We start from the raw sequence: 26,480 nt of genomic DNA on the forward strand, positions 1-26,480 counted from the left end.
GCCCACCTCAGCACTTTCTCCCGATCACAGAGACGCTGGAATCGCACCAGCACCGCCCTCGGGGGCTCGTTCGCCCTAGGCCGCCTAGCCATGACCCGATATGCTTCTTCCAGCTCCAGGGGCGATGGACCGGCCCCCTCTCCCATCAGGGAGCTCAGCATCTCCGCTACATATTTCGGGAGATCAGGCCCCTCCAGGCCTTCTGCTAGGCCCAGGATCCTCAAGTTCTTCCGCCTCATTCGAGTGTCCAGCTCCTCAAAGCGGCTCTGCCATTTCAGGTGGAGTGCCTCGTGCACCTCCACCTTTCCCACGAGGACCGTGGCCTCCTCCTCCCTTGCAGTCATCTCCTGCTGCAGCTCTCTTATCGACGCCTCTTGGGTCGCCTGGGCCCCCATCAGCCTTGTGGTCGTCGCGTTCATGGACTCTAAGAGTTTCACTTTCGTAAAACACCGGAGGAGAGCGGCCTGCTGCTCCTCCGCCCATTTTCTCCAATCTTCTAGTGCGCCACCGGCCGCCATTTTGGTCCTCTTCCCCCGCTTTTTTCGGGGAGCTGCTGCCGCTTTTTTTGTCGCCCCACTCCGAGTACCGACCATAAAGTTGGTCTCACTCTCCTCAGGGAGCCTTCCCCCACCGGGATTCGTCTTTACAGTACCGTCGGGGCCCTCCAATCGGCCCTTAAACACCTTTGTCGCAGGAGCTGCCAAATGTGCGACTTAGCTGGTCATAGCCGCAACCGGAAGTCCCGCATTACACACCTGATAACATTATTACAACCTGCCTTAGTTCTCTGTCAGATGGGTGTGGTGGTCTGGGCAGATGTTGCGAGTAGCCTAAGCTCCCCACCGTTTCCGCCCACGCCCCAACCATCCGACCACCGTCACCCCAGGGATTCGATGGGACTGTATGATGGAATGGCCAGCTCGCATGCAGGGATCACCCAGGCGGACGGTGGAAAGTACTACCACGGGCAGGAGTCAGATATTGTCAAATAATCCAAAGCATCAGAGCTCATCAAGAGCGTGTTGTCATTATCCTCCATCCCATGGAGTCACTGTAACTGCCAAACCAGGGCACGCACCCAGGTATGTATAACAGAGGGGGTTTCAGCTGGGGTTGGGGGGGGGGGGGGAAGGAGTGCGGTATCCGTGCCCCCAGCCAGTTCCCCCCTGCCTAGTCAGTGAATCTGGAGGTGATCAGAGTGTCCCGTACGCGTTGACCCTGGCGCATACATCGTGCAGCCTCCTGTGCCTGCCTGGGCCCCCATGTCCTGCCCATCCTAGCCCGCTCCCATCCTCCTTGTCGGACGAGGACTGGTGTTCATCATCCTCCTCCTTCAGCAGGGTGCCCTTCTGCTGTGCGATATTGTGAAGGATGCAGCAGGCCGCCACAATGCGGGCGGCCCTCTCAGCGTCATACTGGAGGGCCCCTCCAGAGCGGTCCAAGCACCTGAACCGAATCTTCAGGAGGCTGATGCACTGCTCGGTCATACTCCTGGTTGCTGCATGGGTGTCGTTGTAGTGGGTCTCGGCATCGGCCTGTGGCCTCCAGATAGGCATCATCAGCCATGATCGTAGTAGATAACCCCTGTCGCTAAGGAGCCAACTACCCAGTTGGGGGGGAAAACCTCGAACATGGATGTCTGGTGTTGACTGTCCATATAGGACCTTCGTGACCGCATGGATGCACCTGTGCACCGAGCTCCGAGATGCCTGACAGGTCCCCATGCGGCGCCTGGATGGACTCTGTGATGTAAAGGTTCAGGGCGACTGTCACCTTGATGGTCTCTGGGAGCTGTTGTCCTCCACCATACCCCCACAATGCCAGGTGTGTCACGATCTGGCAGATATGTCGCACTGACTCCCTGCCCAGCCTGAGTCTCCAGCATGTCCAGTCCAGCAGGTCCTCGAATGACAGGCGTTGCCAGTACACACGAGGCCTCATGAAGAGCCTTTGCAGCTCCTCCAGCTTGTACAGCTGCAGGGCATCTCCCAGGGCTGCGGCGACTAGCAGGAAGGCCACCATTTCTGGTTGAATTCCATTATCCATTGTCTGCAGGGGGCGAAAGGCCGACATGCTAGCATGGTGTACCATGCCCAACCAGGTCCACCGGGCTACATGGTGGCCCCCGTTGCCACTGCAGGCTCTGCCCCTGCATGCCCCCCCCCATCTTTGCACCCCTGCCCCAGTGCCCAGCACCCGTCGCTACTGCCAGGGGTACCATTGGCTGGTACTGCCCTTGCCAGCAGTACGCTCAGTGGCCCCTCCCAGCGCCACCACAGGCGCTACTGTGGGCATTGCCAGGGGTGGGCTGCCTGATGCCCCGCCGGCAGGTGGTGGCTGGTTGGGTGGTGGGGGTTATGGCGGAGGTTGGGGTGCAGAGGTGCGGGCATCCATAAGGCCGGTGCAGAACCAGGGGTCAAGGTAGATGGTCTCGATGTCTGCCTTGTGGGCCACGGCAATTGCAGTATTATGAGGGACGACTGGGTCACCTGGCCACACAACCTGCTACCCTGCCACCCTACCCCCGGCAGGGCCCTCTCACCATAGCCAGAATTAACCACATTTAGCAACAGAGAAACAGCTTTACAGTTAACAGTTCTGAAGTAAAAAAGGAGAAAAATTGCTAAACCTGCCATTATATTCCAATTAAGCAAACAGATACATATTAAATACCACTCCTGAAAAAATTGCTTTTTTTAATGGACCAAAATGAAACACTTCTGTTCAGGTTAGAGTTCTGGGACCTACTAACTCTTCGGACAGACCTCGCTCCTCCCATTAGCTACATCGGCCGTGAATCTCTGGCCTCTTTTCACTCGAGTGAGAGTGCAACGAGGCCAGTGAATAGCGGGAGGGGCCAAAAATGAGAACCATGCTGGGCGGCAAACAGGTTGTGATGCAACCGACCACCCATAACTCCCACCGACCGCTGAGGACTCTGGTCATGCGACTGAAGGTTATTGCTAATAGGGAATTGGCAATCATGGTTTAGTGAGCACTTCCCACAACCTAAGTGGATCCCCTAGGCGGAGCATATGGGATTCATTGCCTAGCACCCCAATCAGACCTTGATGCCTGGGCACTCTGCTTGAACACTGCGGGAGGCACGGCCACAGGCGCAGCAGCCAATCTTCGATCACCCAGGGGATGGGTGATCAACCTGCATTGCAGGAGAAAGACCTAGAGGTATCACATGTGCCTCGTATAGTGTACATCACTGCCCCACTATCCCAATGGTGCTGCCCCAGTATCTCCATCCTCCCTCCCTTGCCCCCACCCTCTAACTCCCACAATGCTCCCTACCCTTCCCAATACACATTCCACTCTTTACCTCCCCCACCTACCCTCGCCCAACCCTCCCCCCTCCAGCGTCCTCAGTGATCCTAGACATGCTTGGTCTTCATTGCTCTAGCGCTACATCTAAGTGTATCCCCAGGATTACATAGAAGTGGAGGCAGCCAGTTGTTTACCATGTCCTGTGGCCTTCGAAGCCCCTGGCGGGCATCGTCTGGGGTTGGAGGACCTTGGCGCACTTGCCAGCGGCACATGCACAGCCGTGCCACCCGATTGTCGGTGCTGGTTGCATGCGTGGCCTCATTCGAGGGGCAAAACTCGAGGGAGCTGGTGGATACCATCACCAGTCCATAGTATAGGTCTGGTTTGCCACCCAGTGCCCCCTCCCCCCAGTTGGTGCACATAGGGCCCTGGGGTTTACCTCGGGACAGAGAGTCACTTGGTTCGAGCCTTGGCTGCTCCTGTATCATCTGGCCCTGTCAGCCCTGGTGGCTCCCCAATGTCTGCACTATTGTGCCGATGCCCTCGGTAACTCTGCAATGCCTACCTACGACTGGGACAAACTTTGCAGCGCCTTCGCCATTCCCATCTGAGAGCAGGACATGTCCCGCTGCACCTCATTAAGGTCAGCCTGATACTGGGTCATGTGCCCCTTGAGTCGGACAGTCTACTGAGGCCCTCAGCCATGGCCTTCACCGGCTGCATAACGAATTGGATACCTTCACTCATGGTGCCAATGTCATGCACCAGGCTCTCTATTGTGGTCGCCACCCTAGCAGTGTTGACCTCGGTGCCATCTCCTGCGCCTGTAGCCTCTGGGACTCCTTTAACTGGCTATGGACCTGGAGTGTCTCTGATATCTGTGCCCCAGAAGTCTGTCCACTAACTTTGCCCATTGAGGTGCGTATATCTGTGCTGGTAGAGGGTGGGGGGGGACTGACGTGATGCATTGACAGTGGCATCCTCGGAGCTCTCCTCCAAGGTGGTTTCATGGGAGGCAGTTGAGGGGGAATCACCCTGGATGGGCCAGCGGCTTCGGCTGGAGGACCTACAGGAGAATGGACATGTGGTCAGTGGGAGGGATGGGCCAGTCTATATGGCAATAACAACACATGTGACAGTTCATCCGGGTGGGGCCCAGTGGATCCTCACCTCTGTGGTGTACTGACCTCCGCACTGGTGACCACTCCGTCCTCGGCGGTGTGTGCGTGTGTGGGGGAGGGGGGTTGTGGAGTGTGTCAACTCATTCATGCTCTCTGTGTAGGTTGTTGATCTTCTTGCGGCACTGGAGGCCAGTCCGGCTTGTCACGCTGCCCGAGTTGACAGCCGCTGCCTCTTCATCTCAGATGGCACTGGCTGCCCCGTGGTGATCCTCGGGGGGGGAACAGAACATCCCGCCTGGCCTCCACTGCACCTATGAGCCTCCCTAGGTCCAAGTCTCCAAACTTTGGGCTGGTCATTTCAGTACTATGGCTGCGAGCTGGGTAGGGTTGCCCATGCAGTGCTGTTTAAGTTCTGTTTGATCTCGTTAGCAGATGCCATGCGAGCACGGTCCTGGCGAATCAGCTGGTGAGCTTTAATTTGCGGTGTGATGCCAGTGAGGTCTCATTAAGTGGGCCAATTAATGTTGAAGAGAGTTTCTGGCCTCGCTGGGGCAAGCACCGGGAATCTCGCGGCAGTTCCCGCTCCCTACTACACAGAAATATTTCCAGACATCGTCTGTACCCAAAGCATAAGGCATTCTTTTGTTTCTTCTTACCGGATGCCCCTTGACTTATTCACGCAGGACCAAACATAATACCCCTCATAAATAAGGACACCCCAGGTGTCCTTCAAATATAAACAATGGTCCATAACTAGCTATGTGCAAACAAGTAAATGGTTCTCAAGATCTATTAGCAGAACACTTCACCTGCAATTCAATGATAACTTCACTTTTACGATACTTTAATCAAGACTCCCACAGTCATACTGTTTATATGCATCTTGACCCAGTTTTTAATAACATGACTTCAAAAATAAATTTCTTGCTTTCATCACATTACAGTACGTTGTAGCCGAAGTAAAACTGTAAACTGTGCAGTTAGAGACACTGGAAGAATCAGATATAACCAGTCAGAAAGTGCTAGCCTCTTTCCACAGGTTTAATAATAGGACACAAAACACCAGACTGCAAAACGTCCTAAATAAGGATGAGTATATGCCATATGCCACAAGCCATTTCCTGGAGTACTTCGGAAGGTTGACACCAGTGTCTTATGTAATTCAACAACAAGGAGCTTAAGAGTGTGAAAAGTAGTCCAGGGGTTTTGTCCAATGATCTGTGTACATGACTCCTTCTGCAAGAAGATAATCTAATTTTGACATAGAACATAGAACAGTACAGCACAGAACAGGCCCTTCGGCCCTCAATGTTGTGCCGAGCCATGATCACCCTACTCAAACCCACGTATCCACCCTATACCCGTAACCCAACAACCCCCCCCCCCCCTTAACCTTACTTTTTATTAGGACGCTACGGGCAATTTAGCATGGCCAATCCACCTAACCCGCACATCTTTGGACTGTGGGAGGAAACCGGAGCACCCGGAGGAAACCCACGCACACACGGGGAGGACGTGCAGACTCCACACAGACAGTGACCCAGCCGGGAATCGAACCTGGGATCCTGGAGCTGTGAAGCATTTATGCTAACCACCATGCTACCCTGCTGCCCCATAAACAACTCTCTTGGAATTCTCATACTACTTACTGTGTGTACAAGGTGCAGAGCAAAGATCATCACTAAGGGAGTTAAAAAAATCATAAAGATCCTGATATAGAGATAACAATTCCTTTTGAATTCATCTAGCTGGTTATATTAAAACTCAAGGCTTGTGCCGCAGCCATTAAAAACAGGATCTCTTTGGTGCACAGCAACACCTTCATACCATCCTGTGCAACATAACAGATACGCTCTTTGTAATCAGCGATCACTGGCATCAATGCCAAAAATAACCCATACAAAAAACAACAGCCACCCTATACGGGATCAGAATCTAAAGCATGCAATCAATGAAACCAGTATCAAAAGTTACATCGGAAACAACACACCTAATTACACCATATCGCAAATGATCAGACTTAAATTAGGCAGAACAATATTGTTATTTATGAGTTCAGACACAAATCTTTGTAAAAAGTATGAGGAAGAGTTGAAAAAATTCTGAAAAATCATTCCTGATTTTTTTAATACAAGGTCCCCCTGCTTAAAATTAATGGGTTAAGCCACAGTTAGAATATTGCATCCAGCTTTGGAAAACTTACGTTTGGAAGGATGTAAATACCAGAGAAAGGGTGCAGAGGAGGTTCACCAAAGTGTTACTTCTTACTATTCTTTTACAGATGTGGACATTGCTGGCTCGGCCAACAGTTACTACCCATCCCCAATTGCCGTTGAGAAGGTGGCAATGATCTACCTTCTTGAACCGCTCCAGTCCATGTGGTGTGGGTACATTCACATACGAGAGGCTTTGGGAGACTACTAAAGAAACAGAACCTCCCTTAAGTAAAATAAAGAAAAGTTTAAGCAGGCTTAATATTTTAGAAGAAAGGTGCTTCAAGACGGAGAAGAATTTTGATTAGAAGGAATCTGTTCCCAGGGTTGTGTCAACGAACACAGTTGTGTGCTTGCATGGTGTACTATCCAGCAGATCTCAGAGTGGCAGGACATGAATGAGTTTTCACTGTTTAGTCACTATAGCAAGCTACCAAACATATCAAAGTCAGATATCTGGATGCATCTTCCCCCTCAGACATACGAACAATGATGGTCAGGTCTGGCCAACCCATCCCACACAATTGCAATATCTTGTGCATCACAATCTACACTCTCTCCACCCACCCCTTCCCAAAACCATGTGATCTCCTGGGAGATTTGAAGATAGATGAAACCACAGGTCAATTTGGAGACAACCAATGTGGAAAATTTCTCTTCAATCCTTCTAGGTGATTGAAACTAGTCCAGGAGATCACTCTGGCCCTGCATTCCACCTTTCACAAGAGGTGATGTTCATACCACAGGAAACAAAAGTGAACTCTTACTCAAGCAAATTGGCGTCCACTGAACAAAATGCTAGCCAATTCCAGAGATGCACTATTCTCTGGAAAAAGAACCAACTCCAGACACATAACCTAGATCTGGTCATACACTATTTATAACTGCAATCTGTGACCTTCTCTAGTCCATTTCACTGGAACACACCATCATAATTTATTCCTGTTACCATCTTATAAGTTTCCCTGAGACCACTCCAAGTCCAAGCTTCTCTAAAGGTGCAGAGTCACAACTCTTTCTACCTAAAGTTAATATGCTTTAGACTGGAAATTACACTACTGGCCCTCTTTTGTGCCCTGCATGGTGGAAGAAGCTTCCAGAATACAGCAACATAACCCTCTCAGTATTCTTAGGTGCTGGTGGAGAGGAATGACTATTAAAAATCTTACAAACTTAATAATGATTTAAGAAAGCCATCAAGTTTAGTTTAAAAAAAGGTTATGTCAATACCCCAGAGTTGATAAACAATTAGTGGGACAAAGGCATGCTCTACTTCAAGATGCTTCTTCACAGCATACCGGAAGTGCTTTTCAGGATATTTGCAACCATTATCTTTTCATAGCTATTTGTAAACGCCTGGTTCTTTTAAAAGTCTGCAACAATCATGTTAAGCTTCATTGCACAGAGATCAGTTGAATGCGTAAAGTATCCACAATGCTATCTTTCTGACGTAAAACAGACACACCATAGTAACCCAAATTCACACCCTTACTACAGTTCCACCCAATTCTAAAAATACATACTTTGTTCATCTGCAAGCTGGAATCAAATGCTATCATAAACAGAGAAGGAAAACATCATTAAATCACAGAGGTAAAACCCATCTGTATTGCTAAGCCAAGAACCTATTCACTTAAAATTAATACTGCTCAAATCTCTCTGCACTTCATGATACAGATCTAGCACCTATGTGCAATATATTGGTTTACAGATACTGTTTAGTTGAAAGGCTTCAGGGTGAATGCAATGCAATACAGCAGAGATCACAGCCATCAGCAGAGATCACAGCCATCTGAATCTAACAGGCCCATGGGAATTGACAGAGCTTTCCCATTTTCACGTACTTGAGAAAATCAACACCAACTCATGGCTGTATAGTCTTCAGATCAAAACAGTTGTCCCTCTATACAAAATTGCAAAGAGGTACGCAAAGTGGTCTGAAAAGGGAGAACTATATTCTTTTCAGGTGGGTAATGTTTCATCAGAAAGTCATGAGGAAAGATTACAGACTTGGAACATTAACTCAAATTATCTCTCCAAAGACACTGCTAGACCTGACCTTCTGAGTATTTTCAACAATCACTATTTTGCATTTGTAAATATTTCCTTCGCTGCACGATCACCCATTCTGTACAAAATCATAAAGTAAGATTTTAACAAATTTGATACATTCCCACTGTGCAAACAGGGAGGTGGTGGCGCAGTGGTATTGTCACTGGACTAGTAAACCAGAAACCCAGGGTTATGCTCTGGGGACCCGGGTTCGAATCCCGCCACTGCAGAGATGAAATTTGAATTCAATTTTTTTTTTAAAAATCGGAAATTAAAATCTAATTTTTAAAAAATGATTTATTTCCAATTAAGGGGCAATTTAGCGTGGCCAATCCACCTAATCTTCACATCTTTGGGTTGTGGGGGCGAAACCCACAAAGCCACGGGGAGAATCTGCAAACTCCACACAGAGTGACATGTGGCCAGAATCAAACCCAGGTCCTCAGTGCCGTAGGCAGCTGTGCTAACCACTGTGCCACCGTGCTGCCCTAAAAGTCTAATGAGGACTATGAAATCCATTGTTGATTGTTGTAAAAGCCTCACAGCAATGTGGTTTACTCTTAACTGCCCCCTCAAGGGCAATTAAGGATGGGCAATAAATGCTGGCCCAACCAGTGATGCCCACAGCGCCGGCCCTAGGGTTGCTGGCGCCCCGGGCAAGTTGAACTTCGACGCCCTTGGAGGGGGGCGGGGCCGAGAGGGGGCGGGGTCGAGAAGGGGCGGGGCCGAGAGGGAGGGGGACGGGGCCGAGAGGGAGGGGGACGGGGCCGAGAGGGGGGCGGGGGCGAGCGGACCCGAGGGGGGGGGACCGAGCGGGGGGGGGGGGCCGCCCTGGGGGAGTGCAGCCACCGCGCATGCGCTGGTTGGCACCGGCCCAACTGCGCATGCGCGGGACCCGAGTCTCTGGCGCCCCCTAGCACATGGCGCCCCGGGCGACTGCCCGAGTTGCCGGTGCCTTGAGCCGGCCCTGGATGCCCACGTCCCATGAAAGAATATTAAAAAAACAGCATGTGTTATCACCAGAGGTGTCAACTAGCTACCCCTTCCCTCATGTCAAAGTACAGCTAAACAAAATGTTATGCCCAGATTGATGAATATCGAATTTTCAGAAATTGAATGTTTTCAACTAATCTCAAGATCAGGCAGAGTGCCGGGTCAGTTATCTTATAAGAAGACGTTCCTCTGATTCTTATCCCTGCTCACATCAGCCATGCTACCAGACCTCTCACAATGAGATTTCCAATTTAACGACCATTGCATGTGATTTAGCATTATTGGTTCTTTTAATAATCTTTATTGTCACAAGTAGGCTTACATTGCAATGAGGTTACTGGGAAAAGCCCCAGTGGGTAATTCCAGCACATGTTCGGGTACACGGAGGGAGAATTCAGAATGTCCAATTCACCTAACAGCATGTCTTTCGGGACTTCTGGGAGGAGACCCGAGTACCCAGAGGAAACCCACGGAGACGCGGGGAGAATGTGCAGACTCCGCACAGTGACCTAAGCCGGGAATTGAACCTGGGACCCTGGAGCTGTGAAGAAACAGTGCTACCCGATGTGCTATCGTGCTGCTACTTTAAATTTCCCAAACTAGTTTTATACAAGGCCAGCATCTTATACCAGGTCCGAACTGGATTCACACCTAGGTGTCAGAGTTCTGTGGCGGTTCCTTCATCACAAAAATTGTAGAGATACAAGAAGGCTCACCAATACTTTCTCAAGGCTGTCTAATGTTGACTTTGCCCGTGAAAGCCATATCCCAAGTTTACATTTGAAGAAAATAAGGTCAGCCAGCCATGTTGCCCAATTGCCCATAAATGTTGGTTTTCTAAATATTTTTGATGAAATGGAACCAAATTCCAATGATAGAATTGTTATTTTAACAAATAAAGTGTGTATTTTTTCTTTCATGTTTCAAAGATTTGAATTTGGTTCATGCAAAAGATGATATACGTTGAATTTATGCATTCAGGGAGGCGCAACGATGACATGTAGTCAAATGAGGAAAATAACCCCAAATTGTATGAAGCCACCTAGTATCTTCCCATTGCACAGATAAGGAAAGGAGCCTGAAATTATGTGACAGATTTAACTTTTCACGATGTAAGTTTTTAAAGCAATGGGCAGCACGGTAGCATAGTGGTTAGCACAATTGCCTCACAGCTCCAGGATCCCAGGTTCGATTCCCGGCTTGGGTCACTGTCTGTGCAGAGTCTGCACGTTATCCCCGTGGGAGATCCCATGGGTCTCCCTCGAGGTGCTCTGGTTTCCTCCCACAGTCCAAAGATGTGCAGGTTAGGTGGACTGGCCATGGTAAATTGCCCTTAGTGTTCAAAATTGCCCTTAGTGTTGGGTAGGGTTACTGGGTATGGGGCTAGGGTGGAGGTGTGGGCTTGGTAGGGTGCTCTTTCCAAGAGCCAGTGCAGACTCAATGGGCCGAATGGCCTCCTTCTGTACTGTAAATTCTATGTATGTATTATAGAGGATACCCAAACATGTCTCATATAATAAAATTATTATACTCCACACAGGGAAAAAAAAAATGTACATTCAACTGACAACATGTTCTTCTGACCAGTCTGACAGAGCATCTATAGATTACACTGGTGGAAAGTATGGTCATCCCAAATCATTTGCCCTTCCTTCCCGACATGTGGGCTGACAATGAAAATGAACAGACTGCCTTTCATCGTACTTCAACCTGATAGTTCACTGGCTCACACTAGATTTGCATTTGCCACACCTCCTCTCTTCCCCCCCCCCCCCCCCCCCATCCTGTCCCCAGGTGGCAGGTTGAGATTATAATCCAAGGTGTTTCACGAATCTCCGCACCATCTGGCAACATGAACAATTACTCTACCACAGTGACAATAAGATTGTTGGAACCTGTGCAATCATTTAATTCCTGGAAACATTATTCAGAACTCACCACAGCAAGAGACTGTAATGATCAGAATGCCTACTCTGCAGACTTCATGATGATCAACCAAAAATTCCCAGTATTTGTTGACTAGGTCACCTTAGAGTTGCCATCGTGTTTTTGAAGTTTTCAAAGTGTAATAAACAACTTTTCATAACCTATTTACTTACCTACATCATTCTTCTGATAATCTCGCCCTCTTTCTGGATCCACATCTATTTTTGACTATGGTTATAAATTTCTTCTTCTATACCTTCAGCCATCACCAAGCCAGCCAGAGGGCCTTCCATTTCTGCTTTCAACTGGAGCCCAACCAATGCTAAACACAAATAGACTGGTCTGCCTGGCTAAACTGGTTCTTACTTGAAAATCTGTACACTTCCTCCAAATCAAAAGATCCTGCTGTGGAAATCCACATGGACATTGGTCACGCCTATCATTTTGTAGATATGCCGAACACTCTGACTGAAGCCCTTTCCCAGGACGTTTTGGCTGTGTTGGTGCTGCTTCTCACTCATCCCCTCACAAAGTCTTTATTAACCAAGCTTGAAATGTCCCTTATGTGGACTATCTCTGTTGCTTTCCAATTTCCCCTCCCACTCTGACTTCCAATGTAACTTTGAGGAACAGAACTACATTCTTCTCTTGGGTACTCTGGCTTCAATATCAAATTTAGCAAGGAGCGTAGAGTGCTAGCAATGTAGCTTTCTTTGTTTATGGATTGGTGTGGGGATGGGGATGGCGACGGTGGCCATCTTAGGTGGCCTGGAATCGGGTAGGTCTTGTTGGACTTGCTCACGGACGGGGTATGGCTGAATTTAGTAGAGGGGACGCCCAGACGTCCCCAGTTTGGATGGTTACATGGAACGTGGTGGTTAAATGGTCCAGTTAAAAAGTCCCGAGTGTATGTCCATTTGAAGAGCTTGCAAGCCGATGTAATCTTTCTGCAGGAGACGCACGAGGGTTAGGGATCAGATGAGGTTAAGGAAGGGATGGGAGGGGCACGTGCTTCACTCAAATTTTGATGCAAGGAAGAGGGGGGTGTTGGTGTTGATTAACAGGAGGATGGCCTTTACAGCAGGCAGTATTTTGACAGACCCTGGGATGAGATACATGATAAGAGTGCAGTATTGACAGTACTACTGTAGTTTTAGTGAACGTATATGTGCCAAATTCGGACAGCGCAGAATTTATCAAGAAGATGTTGGCCGCCATCTCCGAGCTAGATTTGCATCAATTGGACATAGGGGGAGATTGTAAATGTGTATTAGACCCAAGGATGAATTGGTCGAGCCCCAAGTCCTTTGTAATTTTGGGGATGGCTAAGGAGCTGGCAGTGTTCATGGGGAAAATGGGGAGGGGGGGGGGGGGGGGGGGGAGGGAGAGGAGGGGGGATCCATGGAGGTTTAGATACCAGAGGGTGAGGGAGTTTTCCTTCTTCTCGGCGTGCACCAGGACTACTCACGTTTAGATATTTTTGTGGTGGAGAAATAGTTATTCCCGGTGGTGGTGGGGCTTGGTACTCAGCGATTGTAATATCAGACCACACCCCACACTATGTAGATATGCAACTGGAGACCAACCAATGCCCAACGCCTCCAGTGGAGGCTGGACACTGCAGAAGGGGTTTTGTGATAGGGTGGCTATGTGGGATTCAACAACAATGGGGAGGTTTCACCCTCCACGTTCTGGGAAGCATTGAAGGCAGTTGTCATGGAGGGATATTTTGTATAATGCCCACAGGGGTAAGGTTGGAACGGTGGAAAGGCAGAGGTTGGTTGACTCCATTTTGGTGACGGACCAGCAATACTCCATGGGTCCGACGGGCGGAGTTGTTATCGGAATGGAGTAAGCTACAGATGGAGTTCAAGCTTGTTTTGACAGGGAAGGCAGTCATCCAACTTTGTCGTGCGCTAGGGGCATTTTATGAGTAGGGCAAGACGACCAGCTGGGTATAGGCTCATCAGTTGAGGTGGCAGCTTGGGAGATGAGAGGGGGTAGGAGGCTGGTCACTGTTCCAGCCAGTGGGGCATTTGAGTCTTTCTACCAGTGGCTATACAAATCTGAGCCTCTGGATGATGACTTGGGGATGAAGCAGTTTTTGGATGGGTTGGAATTCCTAGTAGTGGATAGGGAGGGGGGCTGGAGGCACCGCAGGGGTTAGAAGAGATTGTGGACTGTATTTGCTCCATGCAGTCGGGGAAGGCACTGGGGCCGAATGTCTTCCCAGTGGAATTCTATAAACAGTTGGCAGTCTTGTTGGCGCCACACATTAGTGACATAACTCCTAAATGGGGAGGTTTAATGACTTTTTGTCTTGTGTTGCCAGCATGTTGGTGCAGATGTCAGTCTCTTTGATCCTGAAGTTGGATCCACTGGAGTGTAGGTCTTACAAGGGTATCTCACTGTTGATCGCCAACTAAGATGTTGGTGATGCGTCTGGAGGGGTGATTACTGGACATTATCTCAGAGGACCAGGAACATAAAAAGTGTCCATTTATGTGACGACTTGTTGCTATACATTTCAGACCCTCTCGCTAGTGTGGGAAGGATAACCTCTTGATGAACTTGGGATTCCTTTTCAGGATACAAACTGAATAGAAGTCAGAGTGAGACCTTTCCAGTGAATGCCCCAAGGATGGAAACAGATTTGTGGAGGCTGCTGTTTAGGCTGGCCAGGACAACGTTCAGGTATTTAAGGATACAGATGGCTAACTGGACCATGCTACATAAATTGAACTTGGCCAGTCTGGTGGAAGGGGAACTTGAAGAGGTGGGATGCCCTCCCATTGTCCTCGGTGGGGAGAGTGCAGGTGGTCAAAATGAACATGTTGCCTAGGTTCTTAATTGTGCTGCAGTGTCTCTTGTTCTTCCTCCCAAAGTATTTTTTCATTAGGGTTGATAAGTTATTCACAGCCTTTGTCTGGGCAAGCAAGCCTCCCAGGATTTGAAAAGCCTTCCTGCAGAGGGAGAGACAATTGGGAGGGCTGGTGCTACCAAATCTGATGTTCTATTATTGGGTGGGCGGATGAAGGAGCCAGGGTAGAGGAGGCTTCCTGTGTAAGTTCATGTCTCAGGACATTGGTTACGACCCTCTTCCATTCTCTCTGACTCGGAGTCTGGTGGTGGTGACATCCCCAAGAACTTGGAGCCAATTCAGGCAGCATTTTTAATTGGGAGTAATGTCACTACTGACACCAATTTGTGGGAACCATGGGTTTGTGCCATCTGGTTTTAATGGAATATAAAAGATTTGGAAGAGGGAGGGGTCAAGAAATTCAGGGATTTGTCTGTGGCCGGTAGGTTTGCGGGGCTGGAGGAATAATGTCAAATCCCAAGGAGTGGGAAGAGATTGTTTAGGTGTATGTAGATGTGAAACTTTTTTTGGAAGGAACTGCCTTTGTTCCCTTCGCTACCAGGATCTACACTTTTGGACAAGATACTGGCTGGGATTCTCCGAGCCTCCGTGCCGCAGTCATGCCCGGCGCGGGGGCAGAGAATGGGCGTCGGACCCGCAACACCTTCCCGCGATTCTCTAGCGACCAGAGAATCGCCACCAGTCGCGCGCGGTCGAGGGACGTTGAAAGAGGCCCCCCGTGGCGATTCTCTGTGGACGACCGGCCGAGTTCCCGCCGGCGTGGTTCACATATGGCTCCCAAGCGGGAGCTTGGGAGTCGCAGCTGCAATGGCCGTCCTGGTGGGGGGGGGGATCTGTAACTGGGGGAGTGGGGGGCTCCATAACTGGGGGAGTGGGGGGCTCCATGATGGCCAGGCCGCGCGATCTGGGGGGGCTACTTCTTTGGCGCGGGCCACTGTGTGGGTCCGACATGTCGCAGGCAGCCGTTGCACGCATGCGCGGACCCACAGCTGGTCGTGCAGGGCCCCGTTTCAGCAGCCGATGCTGCGTGGAGCACTCCGGGGCCCTGCAAGCCCATTTTAAAAAATGGAGAATCACCGCGGACTTTCTAGAACAAAGTCTGGAGCGCTTCGTGCCCGTTTTCTCGTGGGCGTGGGGACATAGCCCCATTATTGGAGAATCCCTCCCACTATCGCTACATGAGATGGGGGAAGGGAAGATATCCAATAACTATGGATGGTCGTTGGAGACAGGGAGAACACTGCTAGAGGAAGTAAAGGCAAAGTGGGAGGAGCGGCGAGATCTCGCACAGGGGGAATTCCACCTCTTCCTGTGCCAGGCCGAGCCTGATACAGTTCAAATTAGTTCACAGGGTGACTTTTTTTATAAATTTAGAGTATCCAATTACTTTTTTCCCCAATTAGGGGGCAATTTAGCATGGCCAATTCACCTACGCTGCACATCTTTAGGTTGTGGGGTGAGGCCCACATAAACAAGGAGAGAACGTGCAAACTCCACAGACAGTGACCCAGGGCCAAGATCGAATCAGAGTCCTTGGCACGTGAGGCAGCAGTGTTAACCACTGTGCCACCCTTCACAGGGCTAACTTAACTAGAGCACGTATGAGTGGGTTCTTACCCATAATAGAGGACAGATGTGAGCGCTGTCTAATGAGGCCGACGAACCATTCACACATGTTCTGGTCCTGCCCCAAGCTATTCGAGTTTTGGATCTCCTTTTTTGAGACTATGTCCTGAGATGGTAGGGATCAGGCTGGAGCCGTGCCCATTGGTGGCAATCTTTCGCTATCTAGAATGTGCTCTTTACAGCTTGAAATTAAGAGAGTAGAATAATCTTTATTGTCACAAGTAGGTTTACATGTACACTGCAATAAAGTTACTGTGAAAATCCCCTAGCCGTCACATTCCAGCACCTGTTCAGGTACACAGAGGGAGAATTCAGAATGTCCAATTCACCTAACAGCACGTCTTTCGGGACTTGTGGGAGGAAACCCTTGGAGACACAGGGAGAATGTGCAGACTCCACACAGACAGTGACCCAAGCCGGAAATCGAACCTGGGATCCTGGCGATGTGAAGCAACAATGCTAACACTATGCTACCGTGCTGCCCACTGATGGCATCATTTTGTTGGTGAAGGGTAGGGTGACCTTTGCTACTAATGAGTTATCAGACCCATAAAAGGTGCATGCTGACTTTAGTATATGAATGTGGCTCCATTCTCTCACACAATATTCCAAAAACTATGAATCACAGCTCCAAGATTGGCAAAATGGTGCAATATTCATAGAATCCCTGAAGTTCAAAAGGAAGCCATTCAGCCCATGGAGTAAGAACAGACCCTCCAAAAGAGCACTTTACCTTGGCCCACTTTCCTGCCTATTCCAGAATTCCATATCCCTGAAATCCCACTCGTTGATCATGGTCAATCCACCTAACTGGCGCATCTTCGGACTGTGGGAGGAAACCGGAGCATCTGGAGGAAACCCACCCAGATGCAATGAGAACATGCGAACGCCACACAGACAGTCACCAAGGTCAGAGCTGAACCCAGGTCCCTGGTGCGGTGAGGCAGCAGTGCTACCCACTGTGCCACCGTGCAGCCCATTCCTTTTGAATATCCAATATAGTCTACATGCTTAGTAATGCACCTCATCTACATGCTTAGGAATGCACCTCATTTGCATTGCAGTGCAGATTTTGGAGCAGCAGAATCAATGCAAAATGAGTAGATTATGGTGCTCAGTTGGTGAAAAGTCCGACTTGAAAATTTAGGTTTCCATTTCAGACTTTTCCAACTATCAAGGGAAAGTTTGTGCCGGCTGTAAAAGTATGTGTAGCCATCTACTGTGGGGGAGAAAAAAAGAGAGCAGCAATGCACCCTGGTCTTAGCACATTGCAATTGATTTACTGCAATAAGAAACCAATTATTTTTGTACACACCCAAAATCAAAAAATAGAAAATGCTGTAAATACTCAGCAGACCTGGCAGCATCCGAGTAAAAAGCAGAGTTAATGTATCAGATAATTGGCCTTTGGTCATAACGGTTTAGGGTCTGATGAAAGGTCATCAAAACATCTCTCCATGTTTGTGCAGCAAACGATAGAGAGAATGCAGTGTTTTTAAATAGCAAACGCTGACAGGGGATTGGGAGTTAAATCAAGTCAAAACACAACATGATTGACTACTGCCTCCTCAGGTGATTCATAAACACCATTACATTAAATGAGTAATACGTCCTACTTGCTTGTATAGGAATTATGCAAGTTATAATAAAGGTAAGAATCAAAACAAAATTAAAATGTACTTTTTTTTATTCGTTCATGGGATGTGGGCGTTGCTGGCTGGGCTGTGACAGCATTTATTACCCAACCCCGAGGGCATTTAAGAGTCAACATGTGGATCTGGAGTCACATGAGAGGCCACACTAGGGAAGGACGACAGACTTTCTTCCCTAAAGGATATTAGTGAACCAGATGTCTGTTTTTAAAATGACAATAGTTTCAAGGTCTTTAGACTTTTAATTCCAGCTTTTTATCAAATTCATATTTCACCATTTGCCATGGCAGGATTTGAACCCCGGTTCCCAGAGCATGACTCTAGGTTACTAGGCCAGCGACAATACCACTACACCACTGACTCCTCTCTACTTTGCTTTCTCTCATTCTGTATGTAAATAATAAGAAATGATAGTCGGTTAATTATGGACCAACTCAAAAAAAAAAAAATCGATTGAAATGTCACTTTGACTGAATTGGAATGCAACTTGTCCAGCTTCAAAGGGCACACCCTAAATTGGCCTCATCATCCCTACGATAGAGAGAAAACAAATCCCATAAGCTCTAAAATGCTATTCAATAGTACCAACTGCAAAGTGCAGAATCTGTAGGTGAGGGGCAATAACAGGATTTGGGATTAGGGTCTGATGAAGAGTCAGACAGACTTAAAATGCTCACTCTGTTTTTCCCTTCATACAGGTGTTTTTCCTTCTTACAGATGCTGCCAGATCTGCTGAGTATTTCCAGCATTCTTTGTTCTGGTTTTTGGTTTAGGTACTTGGCCCCACCATGGTCAGATTCTCTGGTAACACTCATCTTAACCCACCTTTTGCAATTCAAGTTACTGAAGCAGTCGATGTCCAAATGTAATAAGACCTGCATAATATCCAAGCTTGAACTGATAAATGGCAAGTAACATTCAGGCCACACAAGAGCCAAGCGATGATCAGCTCTAACAAGAGAAAATTTAACCATTGTCCGTTGACATTCAATTGTATTACCATCACTGAATACCCCAATATCAATATCTTGGGGGTTACCACTGACCAGTAACTAAACTGGACTAGCCATATAAATACTGACTGTAGCTACAAGAGCAGGTCAGAGGCAAGGAATCCCGCAGCGAATAACTTACTTCCTGACATCCCAAAGCCTGTCCACAATCACAAGAGGGTTGTACAGTGGTTCGCACTGTAGCTTCACAGCGCCAGGGTCCCAGGTTCAATTCCCGTCTTGGGTCACTGTCTGTGCGGAGTCTTCACATTCTCCCAGTGTCTGCGTGGGTTTCCTCCGGGTGCTCTGGTTTCCTCCCACTAGTCCCAAAAGACATGCTGTCATGTGAATTGGATATTCTAAATTCACCCTCTGCGTACTCGAACAGGCACCGGAACATGGCGACTAGGGGCTTTTCACAATAACTTCATTGCAATGTAAGCCTACTTGTGGCAATAAAGATTATTATTATAATTCAGCAGTGTGATGGAATACTCTCCACTTGCCTGGATTAGTGCATCTCCAACAATACTCAAGAAGTTTGATACCATCCAGGACAAAGCTTGACTGTCTTTGCTTACACAAAAAGTCACTCCGTCCACCAACATACAATAGCAGCAGAAGTGTGTACTAAATACAAGATGCACTGCAGGAACTCACCAAGACAAGCGCAGAAGGAGGCCATTTGGCCCATCGAGTCTGTTCTGTCATTCAATTAGTTCATGATAATTCTCAACTTCACTTTGCTGTCTTATATCCATAACACTGGATTCCCTTACTGATTAAAAATCTGTCTCTGAGCTTTCAACATACTTAACATCAGCCTCTCCAGTCCTCTGTGGTAAAGAATTCCACAGATTCACTGCGTTCAAAATAAATTCCTCATTTTAAAATCGGCAATCCCTTGCTCTGAGATTATGCCCTCTAGTCCTAGACTCTCTCACAAGGGGAACAATCTGTCAACATCCACCCTGGCAAGCCCCTGAGAATCCTATATGTCTCAATTAGGTTGCTTCTCATTCTTCTAAACTCCAAAGAGTACTCGCACAACCTACCTCAACTGCCCCTCAAAAGAAAATCCCTCAGGATCAACCTACTGAACCTCCTCTGCACTGTCTCCAATGCCGGTATATCTTTCCTTAGATAAGGAGACCAAAACTGTTCACAGTATTCCAGGTGTGGTCTAACTAGTGCCTTGTATAGTTTTAGCAAGGCCTCCCTATTTTTATACCCATCCATGTCTAAGGTTCCTTAGAGAGCACCATCCAAACACACAACCATTATCATTTCTAGAACAACAAGGGCAGCAGACACGTGGGAACACACACCCCCCCCTCCACCAGAGGTTTTTCTCCAAGCCACTTACCATCCTGGCTTAGAAATATGTTACTGTTCCTTCATTGTGGTCGAGTCTCAACCCTGGAACTCCCTCCCTTACAGCACTATCTGAGAATGCACCTACACCACATGTACTGCAGCGGTTCAAGGCAGCTCACCCCCACCTTCTCAAGGGAAATTCGGATGGGCAGTGAATGCTGGCTTAGTCAATGAAACCCATATCCGACGAATTATTATTTAAAAAAAAACACACAAAAACTTAGTTAGCGAAGGTACTGCAAGTCTATTGTTTCTTATGGAACTCTGCCAACCAAGAGTTTACAACTTCAAGGGAGGGGAGAAAAACCATTGAGAGAACAGTTACTTGAAGTTAATTTGAAACAATGAACTAACCAATACATTTTACTTGTGCACTGGTCAAGAGAGAACAGCTATGTAGACACAGTCAACAAATTTGTGCACATATCCAACCCATGTTCTCCAAAAGCCTAAGACTACAAAGCTTTTCCCAGTACTCATCATACAAAGACACAAGAATGAAAGATGATTCAAATCTGCCAAATGGGTTGATGTGAAAATTCATGAGCGAACTTGCTATTGAGTTATGATCAGGACCATGAATGTGATGTAATTCATATTTTGACACCACAGCATGATTTCTATTTGTATTAGGCAAGCAACAAGTCATTTAATTGCAAACCAAATAGAAATATGGATACAGGATGGTTCCAGTGAAGTCATTTTGAAAACCCTTCCTCCTTATTTGTTGCCTGTTTTTAGATGAGACATTACTTCCACAATTTAGGAATACTATTTTGTGAATTACAACTTCATGTGAGGAAAGATACACTTAATTGACTTCACATCTTCCTAAAATAAACGAATTGCATTTACCAATTAAATTTATCACTCACCCGGTGATGCAGCATGTTGGTGTTTCAATGCATTACAGAGCAAGTAGCCAAAGTGAATGTGCTGAAAGTAGTCCAGGCACTTCCCAACAGGAGAAAATGAGGCAGATAAGAATAAAAGAGAGTCAATAGTCTCTGGCTGGCATGGCCCACTTAGAACGTGCAAGTAATAATAATTTGAGGAAACTTTGTTGTGAGAAGGAAATAAAACATTAAATTGCCCTGTAGCTGTTAAATACAAAATAAAAATTAAATCACTATTTTAATAGACTGCTACAGATTAGAACTCCGATTGTAGGTTTGAGAATAAAAGTAGCTGAAAGGCCAAAGCCTTGGGGGGGGGGGGGGGGGGGGGGGGCAGAAAATATCAGAAACAAGTAGAGCTTTTAAAAATTATAGCCGAGATGAATGGAATGAAGAGCGGGAAGTTAAGAATGCCGAATTTACAGCCAAATATTCTCTTACTTTAGGTTTGTGGAGCCATCTCTTTACTGCAGCAGGCAGCATATTCAGTTGCTCAGAAACGCAGCGCATTCAAATCTCACACTTCAAATAGCTGGAACCACAGTCTGGATTCCTGTTGCGTGGGATCCGCTTCAATGTTTTTTGTGCACTTCTTTAAGCATTATGACATTTCTCAGTCACACCCCATTTGCTTATTTCACTTCAGCATGTCGTTGATTGCCCCTACAGCAAATAAAGGCTGGCAACTCACTTCATTCCATGGGTCGGCTGATCGCAACACTTTCTGGCAGACTGCTGACTAACTCTTCACTTTCACAAAGGGCAAACAGACGGTGTCCTCTTTCTCGCTGTCTCACGCAGACAAGTAGGTTAAATAACTCCGTACGCTCTTCCTTGAGCAGGCAAACAACTATTCATCACTTTTCCCGGGGTAGGTTAGTAACGCTTGATCTGACCAGACATGTCCTTCTCTGAGGTTGGGTTGAGGGGGGGTTCACTTCCTCCGAGGACTCCGCCGTTCCCTTCTCAGACACTGCAATGTCTCCTCCAGCTGAGAAAGTTTAGGTGTCCAAGTCTGGCCTCTCACTCCACCTCCGTCCTGCCCCTGCGCTCTCCCATGCTCCGCGCCCTCCTGTCCACCCCCCCGCCTTCCGTCCTGCCTCCCTTGGCTCTCGCTGCCCACCTGACGCACTTACCTGGCTCAATCATAATTTACGCGCTGACGCGGCCAGCTTGGCCCCGCCTCGCCGTGCGGGGCTGCCGCCTTCCAGGCTGTGAAATCCCGCCCAGAGACGGCGCGTCCAGGTGAGGGCGCAAAGGCGAACTCTCACCACCTCTACCGGCGAAGCCAGCGTGTCTCTCCAGCTTTCGGCGCCAATACCATTTCGGGGCGGTAAGCACTTCGTGCCGCGGTCTCAGTAGCGGGGGACAAGGGCCAAATGGAAACCAGCTGGAAACCACCGTCGGGACAAACGCGGGCGCGTCTCGGAGGCTGACCCACCGGGGAAGCGGCCGGGGGGCGGGGGATTGCAGTCAGCCTCTCATCTATTCCTGCCAATTCCATCTCTTCAAAAGGAGCAGCCGGGTTAGACCTCTGTACCACCACCTTTCCAACACATTGGCCAAACACACAGCGCGAGTCTGGCTGTATTAATAATGTTCCTGGCTTGGACATATGCAATGCAAACCCAGTGGAGACCAGAGGGGAGGGCTGAGGTCCGTTGTCGACACGGGGAATAATATTCTGTTTCGTGTATGATGTTTTCCTTTCTTTTTAATGATTGTTTGGAGTTTTCTGCTTGTGCCCCCTTTTGCTAAATTGCTTTTGATTGATAACATCCTTATCTCAATTCACAATTAAGATGTCACGAACTGTTCTAAAACCAAAGAAATATCCTAATCCTGCTCATTCTGTCTGCTCTATAGAACGGTCACAGTTTTACTCAAATTCAACATCCTAGGCTCCTGGATTCCTTCACTATCAGAATTGCACTGCTCCGCTGGACAACCGGACATGACTCTGCTCTGTTACTCGGTTACTTCAAGTGTGAAGGTGAGCTGTTGTAGCCTCCTGTGACAAACGCTCATCCATGATTTTCTGTTCATTTGCTGGAAATTCTTCCCACTTTGCTGCAGTAGCTCTGATCTGGTCTTCCTACCTCCCAACTTACTCTGTATTATGCTCCATGAGTTTTGCCATGCGGTTTTCCATGTTTCCTGTTGAACTTACTTATCCTCCACAACCTCACATCACTCTTCAGCAGATTGGGTTGGATCACCTCAAGCTCCTGCTGCTGTTGTTTTTGATCTTGTTTGCCAATTACCTCCATAAAGCTGCGCCTTGGGCCTGTTGCTTACTTCTTTCTCTTTTTTTCTTGACTTCCTGGTTCCTTCCCTCCTGCCAACTTCCGATGACACCTTCTATTTTCCCCCTTTCAGGTATTTTGTTACCATTGTTCATCTTCATTATTTAGCCTAATTTTGACTGTAGAGCAATGGACACAAATGGTTTAGTCATGCGTCATCAGATTTGGCTAGACTACATAAAACACGAGAGAGCCTTTCTCTCCTCCAAAACTGCTCAGCACTGTAGTAACACCCCATTGAGTGAATAAAACCCCTTGTGCCTTTCCTGCACTATTGATTGTCCCCTTAAACTTCTTTGCCCGACAAGTGTGAGAAGCCCATTGACTTTTTTGTCACCAGTATTTTTTGAGACCATTCAGCTGACACATTCTCTCTTCCCCTAGTTCACTGGATCAAACTTGACTCTCTGAACCCATCGTGGTTTGCGGCCCCCCCTCCCTCCCTGCGCAAAGAATCTGCTCATCCTCACCACCGTCATGTGGGCCATATGTATCTTTAAACTGGATGAGGCTTAACCTCGCACACAACGTGGACGTGTTCACGTCCTGCAAGGCCTCCGCCCACGTCCCGTACCTCCCCGTCTAGGCACTGGGATGCCCTCCCTCTCCAACAATTCCATGTAAATATCCAACATCCTCCCCTCCCCTATCTCATCCTCTGATAACAGCTTGTCTTGCAACACCAGAGGTGGCAGGCCTGGGAAAGAAGGTACCTCTCTCCTCACAAAATCCCTCACCTGCAGGTACCTAAATCTGTTCCCTTTGGGCAGTTCATACAATTCCTCCAAGTCCTCCAGCCCCTCAAATTTGCCCCCTCTAAACAAGTCTCTGAAATACTGAATCCTCATGTCCAGCCCCATTGGCACATTGATTGTCGCAGGTCGATTCCCAAATGACGTATCTTCCAGCCCAAAATGCTGCCTACACTGTCCCCACACCTTTAAAGCCGACACCCCCACTGGGCTTTCAGAGTGCTTGGCTGGCGATAATGGCAAAGGCGACAACAACAGTGCCTTCCAAACCCGTTCCCCTGCATGACGTACACAACACTGCCTCCACCCACCCACAGACCAACCTCTCCTTCACAGCCCAATTCCTCACCATCACAATATTGGCCGCCCAATACTAATTTATCAAATCTGGCCACACCACCCCCCCCCCCCCCTCAAAAAAAGTCTGCCGCACCCTCAGGGCCTTACCCACACACAAAAACCCAGAGATCGACCCATTGACTTTCCAAGAAGACTTGAGGACAAAAAGACAAAGAGAGGGAGGTTCTGAAACATAAACGGAACTCGTATACCCATTTCAGTCTGATCTCCTTAAGCCCCACCACCTGCAGCTCTCTTGACTCAATTTTGAATAAATTGCTGACCACCAAACCTATGTTTGTGCTTTTCATCTTATTTGGCATTGTAAATGGTTTCCTCTCTCCTTGGGTACTGTTCCTGTTTCCTTCAAGGCTCCTATCCATGTCCAGAATTCTTAAAATTTCTACCTCTGACTCTTCTGTCCACACTGATTGTTGCCCCATCTCCAACCTCTCTAAAAAAAATCCTTGAACAAATTGTTGCCTCGCAAACCTGTGCCAATCTCTAGTACAACTTTGGTGAACTTACCCAATCAAATTTCTTCCCCTACCATCATACCTAAACAGCCCTGATCAGTCACAAATGACATTCTTGTAACTGTGGCCAAATGGTATATCCTTCCTCATCTTTCTTGACACTTTTATCTTGGTTGTGGGTCTTTGGTCAGGTTGTCCATGATAGAATCGATACAGACTGCTGGAGGCAAAGCTGTTGGCAAACTTGACCTTTTATGAGACATTATTCAAACTACACACAGGGCAAGACGTAGCACAAGACTTTGCACTGCAACACCCCTCAGTATGGTCCATTGTCGTGTGATCTTACATCACTGATGATGTAGACTATCGATTTACATATTTAACAATAACCCTTTTTATATTTCTTGAGTCTCTAGACTCTATTCAATACATTACTTACATTATGCTACATCTCCCCCACAAAGTGTCTGCCCACAGCTCCATGTCACAGAATATTAGTCATGGTAGTTTTGCTAGTTCCCCTGGCCTTGTTCTCGGCTCTCTCGGAAGATGTATAGGATTCTAATTTTCCATGTTCTCTCTTGAACAGTAGAGTAGCATGTGAATCATAAGAGAATACCAGATCGCTGTTCAGGTCGTCTTCCGGATCTTCTTGGTTACTGGCCCATTCCATTGAAGGTGATCTTCCTATAGATATGAGTGCTTCTGTTTCTTCTCACTGTTCCGTTTTCAGTCTCCACAAGATAAGATCGCAGATGCAGTGTGTTTTCCCCAAAACCTGGCCTTTGTGATTTTGATCACAACATGGGACTCCCATGACTGGAGTTCTGCGAGTTATGAACTCTATATAGCGTTGATTTATTGCTTCTGGCTTGATTTACATGATACTCATTCTCCTCCTCCCTTACTCTCTCAATGTTGGATGCCGTAGCTAGCAAACAGAAGTTAGCACTCTGGCACCACACTTTTTAATGCCCAGGTATCCCTAGTGTGTTTGCTTAAGGAACTTGAGCCTGAGGACTCTAGGTATGATCAATCTGTCTTCATAAATCGGCAAGTTGTCCAAAACACTAAGATGTCTTCATCGTTTGAGGTACTGCTTCAGGATAAGATTAATGTATTTTGGCCATCCTTTGGTGCAGTCGTCCTGAATTTGAGCACGGTCTTCATCTGATTTTTGTGCCTTTCGAATTTCATTTCCTATCTGTGTTGTTGCAATTAGAAATTTTGTGGTCAATTAAGTATGAATTCACATCTTCAACGAAACTTGTGTCCTCTTGTTCAGGCTTTTCAACGGAAATGCGTGACAGCGCATCGACTGTGGTTTGTTGTTTTCCTTGGACCTACTCAGCTGTAGATAGAATCTCTTGGATCAGAAATGAAATCTCTGCACTCTTGGCGGCATCTTTGCTAATTCTTTATCAGTTACTAACATAACCAATGGTTTATGGTTTGTCTCAATGGTAAACTTCAGGCTTAAGACATAGCTGGCAAACTTCTCACAGGCCTATGTAGCTGTTAATGCTTCTTTTTCAATTACTCCTTATCCTCGTTCCATTCAAGTCAATCATTGAGATGCATAGTACACGTGTCAATAAG

General features: G+C 47.6%; 2 protein-coding genes across 5 annotated transcripts in view; one reads left to right on the forward strand and one right to left on the reverse strand.

Moving 5' to 3' along the window:
• LOC119965113 (lateral signaling target protein 2 homolog) overlaps window positions 1-25,179 on the reverse strand; it is an 85,137-nt gene extending 59,958 nt beyond the window's left edge. The window contains exons 1-2 of one of the 4 annotated variants that reach the window (XM_038795439.1): window positions 24,931-25,179; window positions 20,985-21,063 (exon numbers count right to left, since the gene is read on the reverse strand). In XM_038795439.1, coding sequence (XP_038651367.1) covers window positions 20,985-20,999 — 15 coding nt within the window. In that variant the 5' untranslated portion in view covers window positions 21,000-21,063; window positions 24,931-25,179. Of the gene's footprint in view, window positions 1-20,984; window positions 21,064-21,446; window positions 22,124-24,930 lie in introns of those variants that run through there. The other 3 variants (XM_038795438.1, XM_038795440.1, XM_038795437.1) reach the window with 3 other exon arrangements.
• fam193b (family with sequence similarity 193 member B) overlaps window positions 22,176-26,480 on the forward strand; it is a 137,127-nt gene continuing 132,822 nt past the window's right edge. Inside the window, exons 1-2 of the mRNA XM_038795433.1 lie at window positions 22,176-22,338; window positions 22,872-22,998. Coding sequence (XP_038651361.1) covers window positions 22,960-22,998 — 39 coding nt within the window. The 5' untranslated portion in view covers window positions 22,176-22,338; window positions 22,872-22,959. The remainder of the gene's footprint in view (window positions 22,339-22,871; window positions 22,999-26,480) is intronic.

The sequence above is a fragment of the Scyliorhinus canicula genome, chromosome 4, assembly GCF_902713615.1.
Source record: "Scyliorhinus canicula chromosome 4, sScyCan1.1, whole genome shotgun sequence".
NCBI lineage: Eukaryota > Metazoa > Chordata > Chondrichthyes > Carcharhiniformes > Scyliorhinidae > Scyliorhinus > Scyliorhinus canicula.